Source organism: Strix aluco, chromosome 28, assembly GCF_031877795.1.
Source record: "Strix aluco isolate bStrAlu1 chromosome 28, bStrAlu1.hap1, whole genome shotgun sequence".
Lineage (NCBI taxonomy): Eukaryota > Metazoa > Chordata > Aves > Strigiformes > Strigidae > Strix > Strix aluco.
The window spans coordinates 1,723,413-1,748,776 of NC_133958.1; the positions used below are offsets into that span (position 1 = coordinate 1,723,413).

Here is a 25,364-nt window from a genome sequence, read left to right on the forward strand (position 1 = left end):
GGCCTTCCCCTGAGGGACTGTTCACCCCCCCGCGCACATAGGTGTGAGTAATGAGGGGGAATTTCCCCAACATATGCTCAGCACCGTGCAACGAGGAGTAATTCCCCCTGCCCCCCATGTGCACAGGATCATGCAGAGAGGGGCAGTTACCTGCCCCACATATTTATACTTGGGTCCAAACAATAAGGGGAAATTCCTCCCCCCCCCCCGAAGTTGCTAATGCAGTAAGGGGAAATTCAAAGGACGGTGTGGCTCACCTCCTACCTTGTGGACTGTATTCCCCAAAACTAAAGGGAGAAAGAACTTTTTTATTGGGGGAGCTTCCTCACACACCCCTCTGTGGTCTACCTGTTACCATGACCACAAAAGTAAGAAAATAACATGATTTTAGACCTTTTCTGTGTTCATGTCTCCCTCTCTCGCAGCTGGGAGGTCCATTTCATGAGAGTGAGCTTTTCTCCTGTCCCACGTGTGAGGAATCTGGGCCTAAGTGTAGTGCTTGTGTGCTCATTTATGACCCCAGAGGGAATCAGCCTCCTCTCTTAATAACAGCTCCTGCAGATGTAATTTATTTAGTTTACCTGCTTTCCCCTCTCAGTACCTGATGAGGAGAGAAACCAGATAATAATTAATCCTCTGTATGTAATACTTATCTGTGACATGAGGTGGGTTTTGGTTTCATTTTCTGATTTTCACTTTGCTGTGAAATACCAGGTTGCTGTTGGCCGTGCATACGGTCACAGAAATCCGTTGTGCGTTTACGCTCTTGAAAGATAGGCCTGTGAGTCCATCACTCTGCCTTGCTTTTTCTCTTAATGTTTTGTTTGCTTTTTCCCTTCTGCTCTCCCCTCTTTTAGCTTCAGCTGAGCAGCTGACACCACCCCTATTTTGACTGCTAGTGCGAGTTTATGTGGCCAGGATGGAGCAGGGCCTCTGTAACTGCTCTGGTTTAATTCTGGAACAGTATTTGTACGGGAATATACTGAATTTCTTTATTGCCCAAAGGGAAGAAATACATAGAGATGGACAGGGGTGAGGTATGGCTTGGTACATGGAGCTAACAGAATTTTTATGTTTTATCCAAACGTTGTCCTGGTATTTTTTTCTTACAAGAATTGCTTGTGTAAGAGTAGCCATTGCATTACCTTTTTAGCCTGTCTTTTATTTTCTAAGAGTCATATAGGGGAGTCTTATGTTTAACCAGCTAAACCCACAGAATACAGGAGTCAATTCTGGCCTTGATTTGGCCTCAGGTGCTTGGGGTTGGATTCATCTCAGCTGTCTGTTGTCTTCTGAAAATTAGGTAGTTAGTCCAAGCTAGATTTCCAGGTGCTCACTACTGTCAAAAGGAAGACAAAAAGCTCCCTTAGGGTGATTTATCCTCTTTTGTTGTAAGTAAGTAGGGTGGTTTACCTGTTTGTAGCAACTGTAAAGGAGTGTAGATTAATTTTTTAGGTGACTAAAATTGGAGAGTTATGTCTGTTTTGTTATGAAATGAGAGGGAACACAAAAGGGGAAAAAGTAAGGGATGTTTTGTGATCTAGGCTGTGAGCTTGCTACAGTACCTGAGAGGTTTAAGGCAGGTGTGTGTCTTGCTGAGTTCTGGGGTTGCTAGAAACATGTGAAATACTCTTGGAGTGCAAACTTGTAATTTGGAAATTGTTAGTGAAATGATTTTTCTCTAGGTTCTGTCGCACGATGTTAAAAGATCATAACTTGACAACTCAACAGTCTTTCCACCAACTTGTGCAAAAGAAACCATTTCTTCCATCTGCAGTATGGCATAATGCAGGTAAATACTAGTTAAAAATGATTAGATGAGTGTGTTGAGAGTTTTTATGTATTGTGGTAATAATGAAAGCCTGCTCTTCTTCCTGAAATCTGAGTGTGATAACATTTCCTAGGTGGTTTTTAGTGAAGCGATAGTGCATTTGGACACCAGGGAGATGATGTGGATGGCTCACTACGTGCTTGATTATACATTTTTTTCCTGTATCATTTAGCTGCCAAGACTTACAGGGGGCTCTGTTAGTGTAAAATATTATTTGGGCTTTGCTGCACTTCTTAATTTAATTTCTATCTCGGTGTAAATGTATCCCTTGTGAAAGACTTTGTGTTGCCTTCTGTCCTGCTCCAGCTGCTGAGCTCTGCCAGATGAAATTGCAGAGCCTTTCATTCTTAGAGCTGCAATTTTTTTTTTGTTTGTTTAATTTTCCCCCTCTTGAACATGCATCCATGTATGGTGCATTAATGGCATTCTCCATTAATATTATCTGCAGCTTGGTGTTACCCTGGAAAAGCAATGTTTAAGATTTAGTTTGTTGTACCTACCATTTTTTTTAGGAGGCTGTAATGCTGAGAAAAGGAAAAAAAATGAAAAAAAAAATGTGAAACTTGCACCACAGAAAAGCATTTTGCTTTTGCACCTGCCTGAGGGATTTAGCTACTGCTCTCCAATGCTGCAGCAGAGTCTTAAGATAGAAAAATTCTGCAGGTGCCATTGCATGGAATTAGTCATAAAAGGAAATCTTACTTAGGTGAGTCTGCTCAGGCAGAAGTTTCTTTTTACTTCTGGTTTCAGAGAAGTCCAATCTCATCTGGTCCAACACCATTTTTTCCATTTCAGTTCTAATCAACAGGCAGACTCTGACGAGTAGACTTAGTATTACCTGCTTCTGCAGGTGTCCTACTAAAGTCGGCCTCTGTTTGGGATCTTCCTCTTACCTTGAGCAGATGCAGAACAGAATAATAAGCAGCTATACGCAGCGTTCCGTAGAGGGTTGGAAGAAATCGTGTAGATATTTGATGTAAATACAGCCAGTACCAACTACTGAATAATAACTTCCAAGCAAGTTATTCACAGCTATGGAAAGAACTCTGCAGGCTGATTAATGACTGAAAAACCTGGTTTTAGGAAGGCAGATCTTCAACTGCAGAAGACCCTTTTAAAATACAGAGGCTAACCCACATGGACAACTTTTCTGAGAGCTGATGGAGCCAGTTGTGTTTTAGGGTGTTAGAGGTGCTAGATGAACAATGTCGGGTAGCTGTTAGTGACCCATTGCTTTCAGAAAAACAGGCTGAGTGTACTCGGCTCACGCCAGCCCAATCCCCCGGTGTTGGTTATTTGTAAACTAGATGGTTACACTGGGTGTGATTTTGGATGCTGGCTGGAGCTGGAAGATGAGTTCTTCCATCCCCATGGATAAAGCTGACTAGTTGCTTGCTTTATCAGAATTATTCTTTTTATGTTAAAACTAAGTATTTCTGTCCTAAGTCTTTTTTCCTTTAAAAAAAAAAAGAATCAAAAAACCCTGTAGTCTGTGCATACTTTGCCATTGTGTATGTTCAAGTCAAAGGGGTTGTCACCACGACAGACACATGCAGTAACAATTTGGCAATTTATAAATAGTGTGATTTGTCCTCTAATACTAGGGAGTCATGGGCAAAATGGCAGTTTATGAAAATGAAAATGTCACCTCTTCTTGCTGCTTTAAATCCCTCTATTGCATATTTTTTGAAGTTATGTGAGCTTGTTTCTCAAGTATAATTTATTTATAAATATTAGTTCCTAGAGGTTTTTGCTTTTAAAACGCATTTTTTCTTTCCTGAATTTTCGTATATCGTTGTGTTATTTGATGTACAGGGAGAGTTAGAAAGAAGAAGAACTAGAAAAAAAATTAGAACATGGGAAACTGTCCCTCACTGTTGTTCAGCTTCAGTGAGACATCAGGCATATGCTGGACATGTGGACATGTCTGCAAGAAAATACACTATTAAATGTACACCATTAAATGTAGAATATGAAATTTTAGTCCAGATCAGTTTTTTTTACACTATTCTAGTGAAAGAAAGACACTGCAAAAGGAACTTAAGTGAAAATTTATCTTTGAAACATCTTTACCAGTGAACCGTAAATAATTTTATTTTGAATTGTTTGGTCAGTTCAGTTTCTGGAAGATAAGCAATAGCTTACAGTAATTTTTCCCTCTGTGGAAAATATTTTAAGCAGGGTGTGGTTCACTGTAACTGCTGTTACACTTGTTTTTCTTTTTTTATAATCCTGAAAAATGATTCATAGAATCATCGAATACCAAGTTGGAAGGGGCCTCGGGGATCATCTGGGCCAACCTTTCTGGCAAGAGCCTGGTCTAGACAAGGAGGCCAGTCCCCTGTCCAGCTGTATCTTAAAAGTGCCCAATGTTGGGGAATCCACCACTTCCCTGGGGAGATTATCCCAATGGCTGATTGTTCCCATTGAGAAAAATTTTCCTTCTGTGTCCAGTTGGAATCTCCCCAGGAGTAACTTGTGCCTGTTACCCCTTGTCTTTTCCACGTGACTGCTTGCAAAAAGGGAGTCTCCATCTTCTTTGTGACCACCCTTTAAACACTGGAACGTGGTGATAAGGTCTCCCCGGAGCCTTCTCTTCCCAAGGCTGAACAAACCCAGCTCTCTCGGCCTTTCCTCATGTGGCAGGCTGCCCAGTCCATGAGATAAAAACCAAACCCCATAAACCATGTGTATCTTCAAGAGAAGGTTAGTAATTCTGATAATGCTTTGAACAGGAAGTGATAATGCTGGAAGATGGACTAAACGGCGTTTGAAGATCGTAAAATAAAAAAACCCCTAAACACAACAGAGAAATGAAGGTTGCATCTCTCGGCCTCATGTAGAAAGTGAGGAGTTTGATGCTGTTGCAGTAGGATGCTTTTTAGTAAATAAAAGTTAGCAAAAGAAGCAAAGACGAGGTTCCATTTATCATCTTGTTCCCTGTGGGATAACATGCCTGTGTTTATCACTCTTCATGTCAGTCTGGAGGCTTCCATGGAACCCCTTGCATTGTGGTTTCGAAGTACCGTTGCTGCATGGGCTGCTGTTTGCTGTAGCACAGTGATCGCCCTGGTCTTGGCTTGCTAAGTAGTCAGGATCTTTGACTTTCATTTAAGCTACTTACATTTGCTTACATTATTGTTCTTCTTTTCCTTTTTAATTTCCAGTAAGAGGCATGTTTATTCAAACTCAGGACACACCAAATCCAAATAGTTTGAAGTTTATTCCAGGCAAGGAAGTGCTGGAGTCGAGGACCATGGAGTTTTCCACACCAGCTGCAGCATTTTGCTCACCTTTAGCAAGGTATTTTTAAACACATCATCATTTGTTTGGGGGACCAATATGGGCTGTCTCTCTACAACTGATGTTTTTAAGCACAGCTTCTGATCGTTCTGCTTGCTCCTCCTTGCAACTCAGGCATAGCTTGGTTGGATTTAAGTTTTTAATGCTGCTTTACTTGTGTGTATAACTAAAGCTGGGAAGATTGTCATTACTAAAGTAGTCTTTCTGTGTGTCTGTACTCCCCATGGCTGTATCGTAGCAGAATGTGTCAAGGTCTAGTTTATGCAACTGGATTGAGTAGTATTATAAATCAGTATTCTTGAACAGTTGCTGCATCACTGGTGAGACCTCTGGCCCTGATTTCACAAAATCATTCCCATCAGAAGACTCTTAATTGAAGTAGTTACTTGGAAATCATGCAGCTCTGCAGAATTGGGAAATAGATGGCATAAGGAAGTAAATAGTCCCCACATACCACGAATTAAATGTAGTAGCTTGCCTGCTTTGGCAGCTGTTGGTGCTAACCGGAACTTCAAAGCCGACAGATTTTTCTTTCACAAAAGGCTTAGAATGTTTTGGTCAAAGGAAAGTCAGTTTGGGTCCATTCTTTCAGGCCAGATCTGTAACAGGTCTTGGGAGTTGCAGTTCTCAATACCAAAATGCATAATCTGGAGTGAGAATTGCTGAGCAGAAAATCGATTTGTGCCATCTTGTATAGAAGGGGTTTGGAGCACCATCACAAGCCTCTCTGGGAATCTTTAGAAGAATCCTTTTTTGCATGTTTGTCGTTGCTTTCACATTAGGTACTGAAAAGAAACTTTATCTGTTACTTGGGTGGAAGGGTTTCAGTTTGAGGGTGAGATGCAGAAATGCTGCAATAGGTTACCTCCGGAGATCCCAGCTGAGGTCATCTTTGTGCATGTTGGAAAAATTCTGTGCAAAAGCAGGAGTTGTCTCATGTGACATTCTCTCCAGGAACTGTAGGGTTATCAAACAAGCAGCGCTGACGTTTCCAAAGGTCTCTTGCAGAGTTGTTTGAGAGCAAACAGGATCTTTACACGCAAAGCTTTGTGACTTAAAGTAATAAATCCAATGTGAAAGGTTTTTGAGGATATCAGAACGTGTTAGTGGAACGCTGAAGCTGTAGGATCTGATTATGCCAAAGTGCATCAGGTTGCAGAATGCAATCAACTGTCAGAAAGTGGCTTTTTGTTGTCAAATATCTGCAAATAGACGTTTTCATCGAAGAAGATGTGAGTGTGTACTGTGGCAAAACAGCTTGATTATGCGTCTTGTGCAGGTTAATGGAAAAAAATGTCTCCTATATATTGTTAAACCCCAGCTTATGGTTCTTCTAAATGAAATACTCATTTATTTTAAAAGAGAATATTAATTTTCCAGTATAGAAGTAATAAAAGCTTCCTGAAGGGGAGGGAGAGGGGGAGAGAATTATTTAATTGATCTAGGATGGTTTGGTGCACTTGCATAATTTAAGTAACTTTAAAATCCAGTTGGTTTAGTGATATAAAAGCCTGATACACGTAGAACTGTTTCATGTGTAGAAATTCTTTCAAATGGGTGTTGTGAAATCTCTTCTGTCACTTTTCATCATGCATACCTTTGTGATAAGACTTCCAGTTCCTTCATTCATTGTATTTTTGACATTTTCCAGTGTTTCAGGATAATTTTTTCTTTCTTAATCATAAAAACACGCTTACAGTCTTATGCTGTATTTAACTCTGGGTGCTACCTACTTTTAATGATTTTTTTTTTTTATTTTATTTTTTTACTCTTCAGGAGTAGCGTTATTTATTCCGTAGATGAACTTGGGTCTTATTTAACCATTTGTGGAAACTGGTCTTACATTCTCATTCTGCTTTGTATACTTAAAATACTGTCGGAAATATGCTTTTTCCTGCCGTCTAAGTTCTTGTGTTGCTTTGGATGTGTGCTAATTTACCACCTGGTTGTTGGGTGCTGTGTGGGCCATCTCAAGCAGTTTAGTATGAATCCTGAGCCTTTACTAGATCTTCAATATTTTTAGTCATTTGTATGGCACATGAAAAATTTGAAGATTGCTCACAAAGTGAGTCAGTGTGTTAAAGCCTTGTGGACTGCTTGGCACTGATCCTTTTATTTAATGGCAACAGAATTGAAGACTGTTTTTATTGAGCACAATTACTTTAAATAACTTGCTTTGATCTAAGGAACATCCCTTGTATTTGTACTACTCCTACTTGAAACAATAGGTACCCACTGGTTTTGATGCTGAACAAATACCTTTTTATATACAGAACATAATTTTGCCTCCAAAGAAGAACTGGAGAGAAACTCTTTCACACATCTTGTGGAAAAGTCGTGTAAGAAGTGTTCAGTTTTACTATGTACACTGCTTCACAGCAGGAAGTCCTGGCTCTTAGTAAAATGTAGGTGAAGTAACTCTGAGTTTCCTCTAAAGGTTCTGGTTTTGGTGCTTATTTTTGTCTGGAAGTGTATTCTAGAACTGTTTTTCTGTAACAGATTAAATAAATCTTTAGGAGTTTGCCTGAAATGTGTGTGCATTTTTTTGTTGGTTTCTTTTTTTTTTTTTTTCCTAACAGACAGTTATTCAAAATTGAAGGAGTTAAAAGTATTTTCTTTGGGCCAGACTTCATCACGATCACCAAGGTAAGCAGAACAGCGATTCAGATGTACTAAAAGCCGCGCTGGGATTCAGCTGTCTAACAGATGGTCCATAGGGGAGATCCAGTCAGACTCAGACGTGCACAGTGAAAGTACCAGAGGCAATGGTCACAAGTGCCATCAAGGAAAATGCCTTTAATATAAAGAAAAAAAAAAAAAGACAGTGTGTGGATAAGCACTGGGAGGAATAGGTTGCCCAGTGAAATTGTAGATTCTTTGATCTTGGAAACAGTCGACGCTGGGCTGGACGAGGCCCTGTTGGTCAGCTTGGCCGCTGGCTCCGTGTCGGGTGGGATGCAGGACTCGATAGCCTCCAGAGGTTCCTCCTCCTCTTCCTCCTCCTTCCAAAGGAGACGACTGCGCGGCTGGGGCGCAGCGCCTCGCAGGCAGTGTGCTGTTTGCCCAAGGTGTACAGCTCCTGTCAGCAGAGATAAGGTGTCGCGTGGTAACCGTGCAGTTATACTCTTACTGTGTGAAGAGCACAGGGCAATTCAGTGAATGGTAATTTGGCTTAAAATTAAATGGAACCAAACAATCTTGAGTCTGTGAAACAGTTGGTAAAAATATGTGTCAATGTATTTAGGAGTCTTTTTCACCTCTTTTTAAGCTAAGATTTTAATAGCATTTGGCTTGCAAACAAGGAAACCTTTCTGTTGACTATTATACATTGAGTCTTACTAAACTTTTTTGGCAAAGCTGGACTTGACAAAACTATGAAATCAAATTCATGCATCCAGCGTGAGAGCCCGTTGTGGTATTTTTTAACATAAAAAGAATCTCTGCGTAACTTATTATTAGGAGGCAGATACTCTGGTTTTTATTATGTTTTTTTCCTTCTGATTCGCATAGGAGAGTGAAGACCTGGATTGGAACTTACTGAAACCAGATATTTATGCAACTATAATGGATTTCTTTGCCTCTGGCTTACCTGTAGTTACTGACGAGGCACCTAGGACAGATACAGGTAAACCGAACTCTTCAGGAAGTGGCCAGTATCTGCCTTTGGGGTTTAAGTTTTTGTGACATCCAGAAGAGCCTCCTCTTTCTCTCAGAAAAGCGTGCAAGAGAATTTAAAATGAAAACTGCTAAAATGAACACAGGAGGGAATTTGCAGGATGCGTATGCTCTAGCGGAAGCAATGCTGCGCTGTCTAAAGGAGTTGCTTACCCGTGAACGTAAAGTCTGGCTGTCCTCTGCTGTGGTAGGAGGGCTGTATCTTCACCAGAGCTGTGCTGAACTATGTGTCTTGGCAGAGTGGACCGTGATCTGTTACACTTTGTGTGTGTGAAATGTTTTTGGAAGTGCTGAGGCTGTGTTTGGAAAGCTGTGGGGTGTTGCTGCATATCCTTTTTGTATGGGCACCTACAAAGGGTTTTTATTTCCCTCCTTAAATCAAAAAAGAATGCCCAGGCTTAATGTGCGTGTCTTAATGATAGGTTTATGGTCTTAAATGAACAAGAAATAGCAAGAAGTCTTTTCCAAACTGTAATAGAAAGTAACTGAGACTAACTTACAATTTAACTCAAGGGCAGTATTTTGCCTTTTATTTTCTCATTTGCAACTTACTGACTTAAACCATTTTTCCAGAGTTTTAAGGAAGATTATGATTATTGAATTTCTCCCTGCTCTCTTACATCTGGATTTAATTTTAATATTAACATAGACTTTATTTTATTTGAAAAAGTTGTCTTTGAAAATGCTTCCGTGAGAGTAACACTGAGCTTAAAATTGCATCCAGAGCTGCTAAACCCAGGCACATTCATAATTCTTCTCCTGCTGAATTTTTTAGGTTGCGAAAACTTTCCTTCTGAGGACCCTGCCTTAACCCATGCATCCTCACTGAATGTTAGTTGTTGCTCCCTCTAAAAGATGGCGCTGCTGTTGTCTGTTAAGGCCTTTGCCAGTTGAGAAGAACTCTGAATGAATACTGGTTGTTGTCGATGAAAGCCTGGGATGTAAATAAGGATAATGCAGAAAAAGATACAGAATTAAGACCTCTGCTTTTTGGTTTCAGCCATCTCGGCAACGCTTTTATGCTGTTTCATTCTGCTGTTATGGATATATGGTGTTAGTAATCATAGCGGAATCCTCTCCAAGTTCTGATTTGCACATTTTTCTTTTCCCAAGCTGCATCAGAAGAAGATGATGAAGTTGTACTGATGATTAAAGAACTGCTGGATACAAGAATAAGGTAAACTGGGAACATTACTGCTAGATGGAGCGAGTTAGTCTTGGGGTTTGGATTTATTTAGGGAACAGTGCATTTGTCTTTGGGTATGTGTGATTTCATGGTTCATATCACGTGTGGGGGTTTAAAGTGCAGGTCTGGCTAGAGTTGAGAGTGGTGTTTCCTCTGATTGAAAACTTTCTGTCTCATTTTCCTGTTTAAGCAAACTATGTGCTGAACAGTCGTTATTGCTGAGTGATTTTAGAACGGTGTATAGCCTTACCCTCCATAATGCATTTAAGCAGGTCCATTGGGTTTAACCTGGCTATTTTGAAATGGTGAAAGCAACGCAATCTTTGCTTTTACAGTAACTTTTTTTTTCCTCTGTTGTATTAACCTCTGTCTTAACTGTACTCTTGTATCGTACTCTGAAGGAAAATGTCCTAGTGGGTTTCCCTCGCTGTCTGGGCTTCAGTGGATGTTGTCCTTGCATTCTGTTGCGATTTTATTGGTATTTTAACACAGCTTGAATTTAGAAACTGGTGGTAACTAATGAAGTCTCAAGAGTGGCTATGGATCATGCTGTTTACCTGAAGTACATTTTTATGCTCATTAGTTGCCTTCCAGAAGTGAACTGAAAGGAATAAGCAACTTGACATTTTAAATGCAGGGGAAAATGTCTGATGTGCTTCTGAAGCTGTGGTATCTGATAGCGACATCTTCCCCAGCTCACAAATTACAGGAACCAGAAGCTTGTATGTGGGTCAAAATAATGGAATTCAGTTGAATTTTTCCAGAAGTTATGACGAACTTTTTTATTTAATTTCTTTTTAGATGCTGCGTTTTAAAAGTGATATATAAAAATACTGTTTTGGTTATCTCACAGCTGACACATGGTACTGGTTAATTTTCCTGAAAGGAAAGAGGGAGAAAAGCAGAAATAAGCTGGAACATTTTTCCCAAGCATATGTACTAAACGTTAAAAACGTGTAACCCAAGTTACGGTTGTATGAAGCTGTGACAGCCACATTTGGGAGGCCCTGCTCTTGCTGGCTGTGTGGCCATTTAAGCTCCCCCTGGTATGTTAGTCCTTGATTTCCCAGTGGCCTTTCATAGCAGTCACAGAATTTCTGCCCAAATTTCTGGTTTTGCCCACCTTTTCCTTTCTTTTCTTTTCCTTTCCCCTGTACCCCTTGGTGGACCAAGAAGCTGTTGATGAGAATATTAGTAGTAGTGTGTCTTCATTTTATAGCAGGATAGTTTACAGAAGCTATATATAAACCAGTGGTACATACAGAGCATTTATTGTTTAGTCGATATAAAATACATGCAATAAGTTGTCAGAAGGTGCAGGATGGAGGGAATGTACATATGAAATGTCCTGTAGTGTGTTAAAAAAGTTAATTTCAAGTAAGAAAAATGGAATTTTTAGTTATGTTCTTTGGCTTTCTGTAATGGAGATAATTTGCTATGGTGAGTTGTTAATAAATATGTTAGATTCATAGATTATTCTCTTAGGAGTGTGGTTCTCAAAAGAGTTATTTTGGAAATCAGTATAAAGAGCTTCTGTTAGAGTAACTTGGTGGTTTTAGCTTGGTCTGGAAAAATGTTGCTATGGGGATACAGTTACAATGCTGGGCATTTGTTGCTTGCAAAAGGAGACCAGGCTGCAGAAATGCTAGTAGTACTGGGATGTGATCTTATCAAATGGTGGTTTCTTCACCCGTTAGCAGGATTAAGCTTTTATAGCTGGAGCTTTTCTCTCTCCTGTGTAAACTATGGTGAACTGCGTATTTATTTATGGAAGCACTTAAGGACTTGTTATCGCTGTCCCTAGGCAGGTAGCAGATGCACAGGCATCATATGGTGGGCACACGCCTATTGGCACCTAACTGAGGCAATCGCTGTTCCACGTGGAGAGGGCCTCAAAGCCAACCGGTGTGTCTACAGGCTGTCAGGCTTCACTCTAAGGTGCTCACCCCAAGAATTTCAATGATTCCTTCGTGTGCTGCTGCGTTCATTGCAAATCTGTTTTACTTAACGTCCTACAGAAAAACAGTAGCTGTCAATGTGAGAGAGTCCAGCAAAGTATGAGTTGTTGGAAATATGAACCAGGTGGTTGTAGAGGAAGAGGACTTTAGTTACTATATCTTGACAGTCCTTTGTGTGTATTAAATCTAGCTTTACTCAAGATATCTGGAAGGCAACATATTTCAGCCAGATTTGCTTTTAATTGAGTATTGTGTTCCATCAGGCCGACAGTGCAAGAAGATGGTGGTGATGTTATTTATAAAGGCTTTGAGGATGGGATCGTGCAGCTGAAGTTGCAGGGTTCATGCACCAGCTGTCCCAGTTCCATCATCACCCTGAAGAATGGGATACAGAACATGCTGCAGTTCTACATCCCTGAAGTGGAAGGCGTGGAACAGGTGGGTTGGTGAGAGAGATTGGCTGTTTTCAATGGAGAAGAAGGGCTTTGTCCCTTTCCAGCCTGGAGAGGTTGGCAATTTAAGCAAAAGTACAGGATGTATAGATGCAGTTTTTGCAAGTCAGAAGCTGTACAGAAGCAAATGATACAGAGCTCTGCAAAGTCCTGCACAACCCCACGTACCAAAGTGCGTTGGGCGCTGCCTGGCTGGAAGCAGCTGCGCAGGAGGGGACCTGGCGTCCTGGCGCGTGCCGGGCTGAGCCTTTACGGCCAAGGTGCCTGACGATGTCCCGGGCTGCGTTCAGGGCAGCTCTGCCAGCAGGCTGAGGGAGGGGATCCCTCGCTGGACGCTCTCCAGTAAGCCCACGACCCTCTTCTACTGAGGAGCCCAGGACTGGACACTCTGTGTTTGCCAGTGATTGTTACCTTTGTGCTTTGGTGACTTTGTGTGATAATAAGGGACAAGTTTTTCTCCCCTAAAATGCAGATTCTTTTGCTTTCTCGTTAAAAGTCTGATATGCTGTAGTGATTGTTCTAGTGGCCTTTGTAATAACTTGAACAGCTCCTATTATTTCAGCTACGTTGCAAGTTTTTCTTACCTTCTTCGTGTGACCATTGTCATTCAGTGGTATGGAATAACTGCTGTTCTCCTTGGGTCTGGCAAGGATTTAGTGTAATAAATTCTCTGTGCAATCCTATGGGACTCAGAGTTTAAACTGTTCACCTCAGCTACTTCTGGATTTGATTTCAGGTTGTTGATGACGATGATGATATGGAGAAAGAAGCAAATTCTACTTGAGCCGACATCATCTATGGCCAAACAAGTATTTACCTCTTGGCGTACGTAAACTATCTTTGTGCTGAGGAACAACCAAATTTGCCTTTCTTTTCAGAAGAACAGTTGCACTTATATCTGTGAAAATGTATCATCAGTTTAAGCAGTTTGTCGACTAATTTATTAAATGCCCTGCATTCGAAAAAGAATTCTTTTGCTCTACTTTGTACTGTGTCTTAAGAAAGAAATGGTGGGCTTTAAAAACGGTGATGTGTTTCCATTGTTCTTTCATACAAAAAATTCAAGACCTAAAAGAAGAGAAGGCAGAAGTAAAGTTCCTTGATTGGTTTTTGTGCAATAGAAATATTAAATGTTTATTCTCCCAAACCTACTTATGGGGCTTGCAGGACTATCTGCCCGTGCTCTACAACTGGGAAGTTCAGGAATGTTCATTTTATCAAGTCTGGTTAAAAAGGTTTTAATTCATATCAATTTTTTGTGTGAAAAATAACCCAAACTTCAACTGTTTGTTTTGATTGCCATCACTTCTGGAAAGTTACCTACTTGCTCACTAGCACTTTGCAAACAATAGCAACAGAAAGAAAAAGAAATCTGAGTTGTTTGTTATAAAAATCATATCTTTTAAAATAAATCTTAGAAGAAGATGATCCTTATCAGCTTTAGTAAGTAGAGAGACTAATTGGCTTATTTAGAAGTAAAATTGTTCAGCCACCATTCGTGGTCTGTTTAAACTTGCAAAAGATTATTTCTCAACATAATACTCCAACATCAAGATGAATGTGCAGTGCTTAAGGGCACAAATTACATTTGTAGGATAGCAAAGAAAATGAATGTGTTTACTTTATACCATATCCTGTTTGTTCCTTCTGCAGAGCCAAAGAGTGTAGTGTATGTGTAACGTGGCTGCCCTGGCTGAGCGAGGGAAGACGTGGCAGAGCAGAACACACGTTCCAGTTTTAGAGACTATGGGAAGAGAAATATTTATTGTTCTGAAATTGAAATACGTAAATCAGGCTTTGCAAGTACTTCTGTTTACTTGTGTGTGTAGGACTTAATTTCTTCCTGGTGCCTAGCTTTAGCAGATGGCTTTGCTAATGGAAATACTGCTGCTTCTTTGTGCTGCCACAGTCGAGCTGCGTTTGTGGTCATTATTTGGCTTATGGTTATAGTCAGGTTCCCTGTGTGCAAGGATTTGACAGCCTCCGGTATGTTCCCCTCTTTCACTCCTGGCCAGTGTAATTCCACTGAGTCCCTGAACAGGATCAATTAAGTCAGTTTTATGTAGCATACAGATCAGCATATGGTCAGCATAAACTTCATATTACTTGTTAGAAATCTGAAAATAAATATTTTAGCAAAATATTTCTTCAGCTTTCATGGAGATTAATAACCTACAGTCATTTAAATAACCCACTCAGGATTTGGAAATTGGTTTGAAATTACCATGTTTTCTTTACCCTATTATGAGTATGTAGTGCCTGATCTTACAAGTACATTGATGACAAAATTCCCCTCGAGGTAGGCTCAGACTATCCAAAAGAGAGCTTGTGCAAATGTTACCACCATGTCCTTCTTTGTCAGCAAACCATAGAATGGTGACTAATGTTTCTGGTTTCTCAGAAATAGAGCTTTTTAGGCCTAATTTGTCAATTTAAGGCACTATACAAGCCAAAACTTAAACAGCAAAGTAGCTGTTTCGCATGTTAAATAAAATGTATCTCTCAAAAATGTGGTCTTTATTCTTCAGTTAAGCAGTACTAATTTCTTCCAGGTACAGTAGGGATCCAGTTCTGCTGCTGTCTTGGTATTTCCAGTCTTGTTTTTAATGGGGTTTTGACTTGTACAAATAGGACCAAGTTAAGCCTGCATGTACTGAGGGTGAAGATTAAGCATCTTGTGACTGAAGAGGTTCCATGTCTGGCCTGTGTCCTGTGTGTCCTCAAGTTCCTCAAGCTCCGTTGTGGAGAGAGAAGTGCATAACGCTCACATCCCAGCTTTTATCTGTTGAGTCCCACTACAAAGTAAGCTCTTCAGGGCAGTGGTTGCATTTCTACGGCATAAAGCAGTGGGGGGCTTTCCAACTCTGGATAAACGAAAGCAGAGGGAGGTGGTTACGTGCCAATTCTCACTTGGGGAACAAAACAAACCCCAGCTGTATTGACAGCATTAACAATAACTGTAAACTCTAATACTGTGATGGCCCAGTGTGGTAAAATCGTCCGCCCAAATCATTAGGAGTTTGTGTGACCCTTCCAGGCTCTGTCTGGAACAGCTTCGTTCATGGAAGGGATCCCTGTTAGTGAGAGGTATCCCGTCTGCTGCTCTCACCCACGTTCACGAACACTGAGGCAAGGAGGGCAACGTAGTAATGACTGCTCGAGGTTTAGCTTCGGAGCTCGCGCGGGGGCAGCGTCCTCGGCGGTACTCCCGTGTGTGGTGCGAGGGGCCCGCAGCTCTTGTTCTGAAGAGAGCTCCTCGGCTGGGGGCTGGGAAGCTGAGCTCTACCCTAACGCTCAGGTCAGCAGGGGGGATTTTTGACTCCAGAGTGTTTCTATAAATTGCAGTGGTTATGTTTAAAATAGTAATGACTGCTTGAAATTATTCTGGTATTTTTTAAAGAAAAAAAGTACTTTGGTATTTTTGCTGTGCCATAGATAAGTGCAAAATTACAGTCTGCCATTCAGCCTTTTTTGTTTTCACCCATCAGAGAGAGAAAACACACAAAATCCATTCGTGTTTCCTAAGCACTGTTCTTGCACTCTTTCACAGGCAAAGTTGATTATAGCTCTTCAAACTCTCATCTTAAAACTGTTCACAGGTGGACGTGTGCTTTTTGTCAGGATGTGACTCATTCCACGCTTCTAGGAGGAATTAGCCTGTTTGTCTAGAAGGCAGGCTGCTGATAACGCTGGGGCGTACGGCGTGAAGCAATCCACAGCCACAGCATTTTTGGAGCAGGTACTTTCAGCTTAGCAGCAGGAAGAAATGGCTCATGTTACCTGATGTTAATATTCAAAATGCGTTCTGTCAGGGATCACAAAACTTACTCTTTTCCAGGAGGTGATAGTTTGCAGTCTGTCTAAAATTCAGGACTTTAGCCAGAACTTCTATTTCAAGTGAACTATGTTGAGCGTAGAGGAGAAGGAAGTGGGCATTTTTTTTTCCCAACTGTGACCCCTTCCTGTTAATTTTATGAAAGGCTCACCTGTGAGAGCCAGCTTGGGAGGCTGTTTTCACATTTCTCCATTTGGTTGTAAGTTGTACATCTACGTCCGCGTGAACTATATATGGCAGTAAAACTGTGTACTGTACATACAGCAAACCTCGGAATGAAGGAACAGGTTACATAGGGGGTAAATACTGGCTTTTATGGGGAAAAATTTAAATAGCCACTTTGAGACTAAACACATGGAGCTAAATTTCAGTATGTGTAAAAATCTGAGGAATCTGCTCCAGATTACTACATGATTGATGGATGAGTTGGCCTCAGTTTGAGGATTCCTATTTATAACATCAAGCACGCTACAAGTTTAAGTTGTAAAGTCTGGTATTTGCTGTGAATCTGACATAACTACGTATTTTGGGAGTGCTTGTAAGGCCTGTCCATGCTCCTTCAGGTCTGGGCATCCCTCGTTCTAAGTAGGGTCCTTTCGATTTGTCTTCAGGCAACGCTATAGATTATTTTAGGTTTGTAATGAATACTTCAAGAAATTCCGTGAGTGGTAAGAAGTCACGAACTGGGAGCTCCCGCAGGGCAGCAAAGAAACCCCCAGTGTAGAGGTGAAGCAGCAGGTGACTGGGGTGTGCCTGGTAGATCAGTAACAGAGAGTTTGAACGGTGGCCAGAGCGAGGAGAGCTCTGTGCCAGTGTGTATTGTGTGTATTTCTGGTGATCCCCTTTCAGATTTGCACTATTACAGCGGATTAGGAGTTCCCTTCTCATCTGGGAAATCAACTTCCACTGCCACAAGGCATTCAGCTTCCTAATTAAAGATGTGGAAGTGAAAAAACAAAAATCAGAGTTTGAAGTCAGCCCTGCTCCACCTTCACGACTGGCAAAGGAGAAATGAAGCATCAAGCAGCTTGGTTGGAGTTGCTGCTCTGCACAAGCCAGGCCTAAGGACTGGACTAACCACCTTGGGCTGTTCCTGTGATGTCCTCACCAAAAGCAGAGGTGGCCGTCTGCGCTGGCTGCGAACTTTTAATGTTTCTTAGACCGGTGACCTCCTGCTCTTTGTGTTCAGCTGGGTTCTTCCAGCAGCAAGTTCAAAACCTACTGCTATCCCGTTTTTTTTTTTTTTTTTTTTTTTAATGTACACTAATGTGTTGGTTGTATCTGGGCTTTTTAAGGAAATCTTTATTGAGTTTTCAGTGTCAGGATTAAGTGAACAGCGTTTTTCTCAGGAAGGGGTTGCTGTCTTTTTGTAGCCTTAGGCTGTTAGTAAGTTACTCAAGGAGGATTCGATGGGGGTAGCTCTGGACAGCTAACTGGGCCAGCCAGCTGCATGAACAAGTATACAGCTCCTCTGTCAGCCCTGCCCGGCCCAGTTGGCTTTGCAGATTCATCTTAATGGTTTATCTCGCTTCTAAAGGTGCAGTTCTGGGGCAGTTCCAGTCGAAAACGAGAAGAAAGGCCACGTGGAGTTGGGGGGGGGGGGGATGTGTAGCGCCGTGTCGTGGGGGTACCGGACTCTGAGGGTGCTGCTCGTTCACCACCGAGCTCGGGAAGGCCCTGGGGTGTTGGCGACTCGTGCTCCCCCCGCGCTGCTCAAGGGCCGGGGCTCACTGCCCGTTCGCGCTGTGGTACGGGGGGGAGAGGGGGGTCCCGCCGCCGCAGGGCGCGGGCTGTGCGCGGAGCCGGAAAGCCGCCCGGGGGAGGAGGCCCCGTCCCCGCAGGCCCAGGCGCGGCGCTCGTTGCGGCGGGCAGCGCCCGGTGCCCCGGGGCCGGGAGCCCTTTGTCCGCCGCCGCGGGCTCGTCCCGCTGCCACGTCCCGGGGGCGGGGCCGGGGGGGCGGGGCCTAGGGGTAGCGACCAATGGCGGCGCGGGCGGCGCGCCTGCGCCCTGGGCCCCGCCGCGGGGGGCGGGCGGGCGGCGCGGCCCCGGCGCGCAGAGGCAGCGCGGCCGCGGACCGGGGCGCACCATGTGCGGTAAGGACGGGGCAGGGCAGGGTGGAGCGGCCCCGCGGAGCAGCGCGGAGGGGCGGGCAGGCAGCGCATCCTGTGGGAGCGGGCGCCCGGGCGGCGTGGGCTGGGTCCTGCCCTGCTCCCCCCGCCCTCCGCCGGAGGAGCCGCGCTAGGCCGGCCGGTGCCGCGGCGGAACAGCGCGGCCCCGGGACACCCCCGGCAGTTTGGGCGGAAAAAAGGGGGCCGGCCGCTTCTGCGTTGCCTCGGTTATAGCGAGAAGGGGCCCCGTCTCCGTTATCTGAAAATGTCATCTTGTCCGCGGTCCGCGTACGTTTCTCCGCGGGAGGCGTCTTGCCGCGTATTAATAACTCGAAAGGGCAAATTCTCCCGAAATTATGTGCAAATGCGGCCAGAGCGTACAAAAGGCCAGCGCCCTCCGTCTGCCTGAGACACGACAGTACTAAAAATACACGGTTTCCTCGGTGCTGAAGCTGTCAGGGTGATGGTGGTGGGTTTCGGTTCGGCGGGTGGTGCTGAGGGTGGGGACGCTCCCGGGCTGTGGCGGGAGGGATTCACCGGTTGTAGTTCTCGAAAGCAACGGAGTGACTGAGGAACCGAAGCCCCGGTGACCGTCGGTAACATGTACAGTGTAGGAGTGGGGTACAGGTTTCACCGGTAGCGTTTCTAAACGTGGCTCTGGTGGTCACAGAATAACCACTCCCACTTTTAGGTGAAAAGTGGTGCTTGTGTTGTTATTTTTTAGGCGTTACAACTTCTGATGTGGATACTCGTGCGTTGCTTCAAGTTTACTCAACGTAGGTGTGAGGCAGACAGGTAAATGGGTTTAGAAGTGTCCGTGGCAGGGTCATGCGCCAGCTCACCTCGGGCTGTTCGTACCCGCTCCCTGTGCCGAGCACAGGCCACCGAGGGTTGTTCTCCAGTCACCGAGGTACTTCCCCTCCCGTTTGCTGTATTAGTACAATTGCTCTACCTCATCTCTTAGACACAGGAATAAAATTTATCCTTTCTTTTCCTCTTTCAATCACATCACCTTCATGTTTTTCCATGGAAATTTATGCAACAGTGAGCTGTTGGCTCTTCTTATTTCTCTTTCCACACTTCCTTCTTTTTAAATTTTTATTTCTGTCTTTTTATGTGCAAAATTCAAACAATGTTTTAAGCAAGATAATGGTTTTTATAACTCAATATGCAAGTTGACATTTCTTTCATTGTTTTTGTGAGATTGAAGCGGTATCACCTTCAAACTGTCAAGTCTGTGGAGTGCCACAAAGAGGCAATCAGAAATTCATAGCTTACGTTTAACACTATGTTAATTTGTGTTAAAAGTTCAAAGTGGAGCAAAGCTAAGAATAGAAGGGGTAATTACATTATTATAAATAGCTTGCTGCAAGAATAGGGATGGTTTTGGTGCCTTGTGCTTGCCTTATTTGAGGTCCAGGCTTTGAAATGTGCAATATTAACATTCTGCTCTTTGTCTTTTCAACTGCGATAAGCCTTGGAAGTGCTGTTGGTAGTTACTTAGTTACATTCAAAATTTAATGTGTTTCTTCCCTTTTTGATACAAGCAGAGTTCTTGGATATTGAAACATTCTACGAAACGGTGAGAAGAGTGTTAAGGATTATTGGCTCTGTTGTTGAGTCTTTTCTGGGAGGCAGAGGTATATCCTCTAGTGAAAAACAAGAAGAGGAGAGCATTAACTCAGCACGTTAATACGGGAAAATAAGCCGTGGAAGTTGAGGAGCTTCTGAATGCAGGAAGTGCGTGGCTGAAGACAGTGAAGGTTTTTGTAGGGAACAGGAGGAGAACTGTTTGGAGTCTGAGGGTGCTACCACATGAACTCTTATGACTTGTGGTTAAGCGCAGTTGGCAGAAACTAAGGAATACGGTCTCCTCTGCTGCTGCCGCTGGTGGTCCGGCTGGTGAGCGCCAGGCAGAACCGACGGGGGTCTCGGCTCCTGTTAGGAACTGTCAGCTGCAGTGGCCCTTTGGGCTTTTCTCCGTGCAGCAGCAGTAGACTCCAGCAAAGGAACAAGGTGAACAAACGGAGGCGTTGCCCTCTTGGATAGTCCTGCAAGTGTCATAAACGGGCAGAGCTGTCTTGTAGGTGCTCCTGAGTGCTTACACGAAAAGACTTAATTGTGTCTCCTAACTGAAGGGACAGTGTCTACATCTTGGAGTAGAGGGCTCTGATTTCTCATGCTGTGGTCTCTACAAGGTCTGAGTAGCCATGTTACGCAGCGTAGCGATGCTGTGCAGGCCTGGTTGCTTGTACAAACCCTCAAGACAATGTTTCTGTAACAGAATTGTAGGTCAGGATATACGTTGCTTTATCTTGCCACACTATCTGATGGTCCACGTTCAGATTTTTATCCAATTCATCTCAGATACAGTGGTAGTTATTAGGATGAGTTTTTTTTAAAAAAAAGGTCATAATTGTTATCTCATGTAGTGGTTTACGCGCATGTAACCTTACGCAGTCCTGTGGTCTGATGTGCTTATACTGCCTGATGGGTAAAGGAAAGTAGCCCCCAAATTCAGGTCCTTGATGCCTAGCCTAAATGACAGGCCTACGGTGTAGATGTGCTGGGTTTTTGTTCTTAATAGCGTTAGTGAAAAATAGGTTTTGTTGTTGGTGTGTATTACAAACTCGCAGTTTGAAGACCTAGCCAGGTATAACTTGGTGTGCTTTGGTGTGAATGCACCAAACCAGTTCAATGGCATCTATGAAATAGTTTGGAAAACAGGTTTTTCAAGGTAGCCAGGCTTGATAGACTGTTCTGTAAATAAGTAAACCTGTCCTATGCCATGACTGTTTTTAACAACAAAAGGGATTGTAGAATTTAGGTCTTATATTACTAGTGATTATTGAAGATAAAAACAGGCTTAAGAGAAACTCAAGTTTCAAGTGTCAGGGCTGCACATACATCAGTGGGGACTGCCCTCCCACCTGCCGAAATGCCATTTGTACACCTAGGTGTAGGCCTTCTGTGACGCGCAGAGTAGTGGCTCTTGCCCAGAACGAGTCCTTCGAACTGTGCGCTGGTTGTTTGCTCCATGGGCGGTAAAAGAAGCATCCAGTGGACAAACTGAGTGGATGTTTTTCTGCTTTGCTTTTTTCCCAGCGTGGACTTGATGAATTGAATGTAAACTCTCCCATACACAGCTAGCAGACGTAATAACGATAGCCTGCTTGTTTCTGACCTTACACTCATTCAAACTGTGCAGAATTAGCGTTGTTTCGGTACACAGGGGTTGGCACAGCGTTTTACCAAACCGCTAGGCAGCAAATAATAGGACCCCAGAGCAAATAATAGGAGCTCACTCCAGCAGGTTTTGAGCATCAGTCCTGCAACTTTGCTCCATGCTATGATGAGTATCTGTGTTACAACTTGCTGTTACTGCCTAGTGTCTCCCCTGCTGTAGTTTGAAGAAAAATATTTTTATCGCTTTTCTGAGTCTGTAATGTATATTATGTATGTGATATTTAGTAGCCTGCATCTCATTTGTTGAAGACTTGAGGCCTAATAATCGTCACCGGGATAAAGGATTCTTTGGAATTGCCAAGTGGATGTTCTGATAACATCATCTGTTGAAATGGTTTTAACAGCAGACGGTATGGTGTAAAGGACTTTGTAAATCCGACAGTAAACCTAGCCTGAAGGCTTTTGTACTTCCATAGGAAAGGATTAGGAGAAGCTATTCCTGAGTAACTTCACGTATTCAAGACACTGCAGAAGATCATTTATTCTTACCTGGGAGTGGTGATTCATTTCATTTGCCTGTGAACTTCCCATGAAATAAAGGAACATGAGCACCGAAAAGGTCACAGGAAAATGAAGTTCTGGGGAAAAGTATTTCAGTGACTATCAGCAGTAGAAGTAATAAGGGTCCATTTGGTGAAAATGCTATTCTGTTGAAATCTGTCAGCTGTTTATCAGGAATTCTTTACGTAGCTGTCATTAAGAAAGCCTAGGTTTTGTGCTTGAATATTAAAAACTGGTTCTAAGAGAGAGTTGTTTCACAGCAGCTGACTGGTGGTTCACCAGGTAAGGTTTTTAAGACAAACCTACAAGAAAGGAAATGTTTTATGTTCTAAAATATATTGTTTGAGATATTTCTCTTAAGAGAAATATATACAGGACTTCTCACTACAGCGGGTCTCAGTGTGATTCCAGAATTGTATGATAAGCTGACGTGCTTTGAACAAGTCTTTTCAGTCCGTATGTGCAAAGTTCTGTGTCAAGTTACTAGTTGAAATGTTTTATTATGTTGTAAAGTGTGACTACTGTTCTAATCCTGAAGTATATTAGTGTCAAGTCCTGAAGTATATTAGTGTATTCCAGACAGGGGTGTTGTGTTTTCAGAGCCTGTCAAATATAAATTCCTATAGTATGCTTGCTGCTGTCTTATTTTAGCTGGAATTCACAATTATAAACAGTGCTGGACTAGAATGAAGTTCACAGGGGTGTTTTTTTTTGCTTTCACTAGCGTGTATTTCACCTCAAATAATGCCAACTCCAGGCTTGTCAAGGTAGCGTAATTAAATGTCATTCAGATATCCTGGTTTTCTGTAATACTTCCTCTTTCTGGGTTGTTCCGGAGCGTGACTTACGGAGGGCAGATGTGGCATTATTACTGAAAAACGCTTGTGTTGGATGGGGTCTAAATACGTAGGTTGAGCTGAAACTGAAACTACTCTTTTCAGGTCTGCTAGGGACCCGAAATTCACGGTGGGTTGGTTTCAGGAACGTTCTGCTTGGATTTCTACATTTTCAGCACCTGGCATCTAGGCTGGCAAGGGGGATAAGCTGGTGGTGCGCCAGATGGGACCCTGATGGAAACTTGCTAGATTTGCGTTGGAATTTCATCAAAACCAACATGTTTCCATTGACTGTTGTGATTTAAATGAATTGTCACTTTGACAGAAAAATTGGCGCTTTGTGACAGAGCGCTGCTCACGGAAGCCTTCCAGCCGCTGTAAAGATCTGCGCAGTTGATATCTTTTCATCTTTTGAATCGTGTAGATTGATTTGAATATAAGCACAGGGAGGGAGAGAACAAGGCTCTAACAAGGCATTGTGATTTGGAGAAAAACATGTCTGTGACGGGTGAGTGGAAGAAAGGTCTTTTATAGTCTCAACTGCAAGGTGGAGTTGCTGTGCGCCATCCCACATCTGCCGCGTTCCACCTCAGAGAAGGCTGTGTTTTGTAGCTGGATGAAGTGATGCTTTGTTTAGCTTTTGAGTAAAAAGAGGCTCTTTTCTTGAACGGCCAGGGCTTTGCGTCATGCTGGGACCTAAGTATCACCTGAGTGTCCTTTGACTCAGCACCACCGCGTTCCGCTGTACATTTACACAGACAGGACTGAAGGATTGAGGTCTAACTAACTCCAGAGCAGAATTTTATCTGCAGAGCCCCTTTTGGTGGCTGCTAGGAGAAATAAACATTTTTCAAAAATACACTTAGATAGTGAAGCATGACAAGCATTTAATGCTTTGGGTCTTTTTTTTTTTTCCTCATTGGCATTTCTGTCGAGGGCAGTGGAGTGGTACTTAAAAATGGAAGTGATTACAAGATGTGATTGCTCATATATCCCTGAATAATCCAATAGTTAGGGTAGAGAAAATGTTGTTTTCTAAATGTGGATTGAAACTTTCTTCAGCTATGAAGAATCACTTCATTATGGGATGTTCGAAAAGGGGAAAATGAAATGCATTTGAAAATACTTCTAGTAAATGAAACTGTTATTTACACATAATTCATTGTGATCAAGTGTCATAAATGGGTGATAAGCCTTCAAATATTTGATTTTAGCTTGCAGGTTAGTAAGTCATGCATTTAGGAAGACAAATGTTCATTTTCAGCAGCCTTATTGTCCCATTTTTTACTTTAATTATGCATCATTTTTACATATTATTCTATTTATTTTTATTTCACTTTTTCCTGTTCAAGGTGAATTTTAAAACTTGCCTTCTCATCTGTAAAATGTGTTGATTACAGGTGAGTTCTTAGAATTTTATTCTCATAGTGACATCTCCGTTATCACTCCAGCTCTTTTTCCTGTCAAGATCTAGAAGCTGAACTGAATCAAAACTGAATCTCCTAATGTTTACATGGCCGTCTTTTTTGAAGAGTATGTCCGCATATTTTGCAGCATCAATACTGTATTTGCATTTCTTTTAGTTGGCTGGTTTTCAGTCTCTGTGTTTTCTGATAAGAAGCACTGAATTCCTTGGGTTGGTCTGTTGGGTGTTGGGGGTTTTTTTGTGCTTAGTCTTAGGTTCAGGTCTTTTTTTGCAGTCCTCATGAATAATCTTAATATAATTGTTCTGTAATTAGTAGGGTTTTTTTTTTCAATGCCTGAGACAAATGCCAAGTTGGCTCCTTTCTAGATAGATGTTTTCTGTTTGTTTACAGTATGAGTAGAAATAAGCACTGCTGTTTTTCAGTCTCATTCCAGATGAGCCATCCCTTCCTGGAGGGAGTTGATTTCCCCTTTGTGCCCATTCAGTACATGGCATTTTGTTGTACACTGCTAGCAGTCGTGATCTGTGACAAGGAAACAGGTTTTGGGTGGTTGTTTTTTTTGTTTTTGTTCAGTTCAGGTGTGACTGAAGTTGTTAAAATGTGCAGGGAAAATAACTTTCCAAGCCACTGTCTGATTTGGGTTCAGATTTAACAAAGATGTCCAGAGTCAGCCCTGCCTAGATGGACATAGTTCTGATTTTAAGCCATTTTTTTGGTTCAGAATAAGTTGCAATCCTTGTCCAGAAGCAGGATGGAGACTAAAATGATCAATTCACATTTACGTTTTATGAAAGGAAACCAAGTTTCTGCCTAGATAATTGTGCCCATCTATTGAGTTAGACTTTTTGTCACGTGGAGGACTTCATTTTAGTGGCCTTGCTGGGGCACCAGGCGTCTGTGAGGAAAGTGCTGTGCAAAGTGATCTTCACCGGGCCTTGAGCAGGAGGAGGCTGTGGTGTTTCCTTGGTGTCCCCCCACCCTCCGGCTGTGCCCGTTGTGTCGTTAC

General features: G+C 42.6%; 2 protein-coding genes across 8 annotated transcripts in view; both read left to right on the plus strand.

The window, feature by feature from the left end:
* The window catches only part of LOC141915971 (NFU1 iron-sulfur cluster scaffold homolog, mitochondrial), a 102,352-nt gene extending 87,438 nt beyond the window's left edge, over window positions 1–14,914 (plus strand). For 2 of the 7 annotated variants that reach the window (XM_074807954.1, XM_074807955.1), the window contains exons 2-8: window positions 1,686–1,792; window positions 4,999–5,134; window positions 7,714–7,780; window positions 8,645–8,759; window positions 9,923–9,986; window positions 12,217–12,391; window positions 13,142–13,374. In XM_074807954.1, coding sequence (XP_074664055.1) covers window positions 1,686–1,792; window positions 4,999–5,134; window positions 7,714–7,780; window positions 8,645–8,759; window positions 9,923–9,986; window positions 12,217–12,391; window positions 13,142–13,189 — 712 coding nt within the window. In that variant the 3' untranslated portion in view covers window positions 13,190–13,374. Of the gene's footprint in view, window positions 1–1,685; window positions 1,793–4,998; window positions 5,135–7,713; window positions 7,781–8,644; window positions 8,760–9,922; window positions 9,987–12,216; window positions 12,392–13,141; window positions 13,375–14,058 lie in introns of those variants that run through there. The other 5 variants (XM_074807946.1, XM_074807956.1, XM_074807947.1 and 2 more) reach the window with 4 other exon arrangements.
* Window positions 14,915–18,254: 3,340 nt separating this feature from the next.
* Window positions 18,255–25,364, plus strand: part of GFPT1 (glutamine--fructose-6-phosphate transaminase 1) — a 44,733-nt gene continuing 37,623 nt past the window's right edge. Inside the window, exon 1 of the mRNA XM_074808295.1 lies at window positions 18,255–18,333. Coding sequence (XP_074664396.1) covers window positions 18,327–18,333 — 7 coding nt within the window. The 5' untranslated portion in view covers window positions 18,255–18,326. The remainder of the gene's footprint in view (window positions 18,334–25,364) is intronic.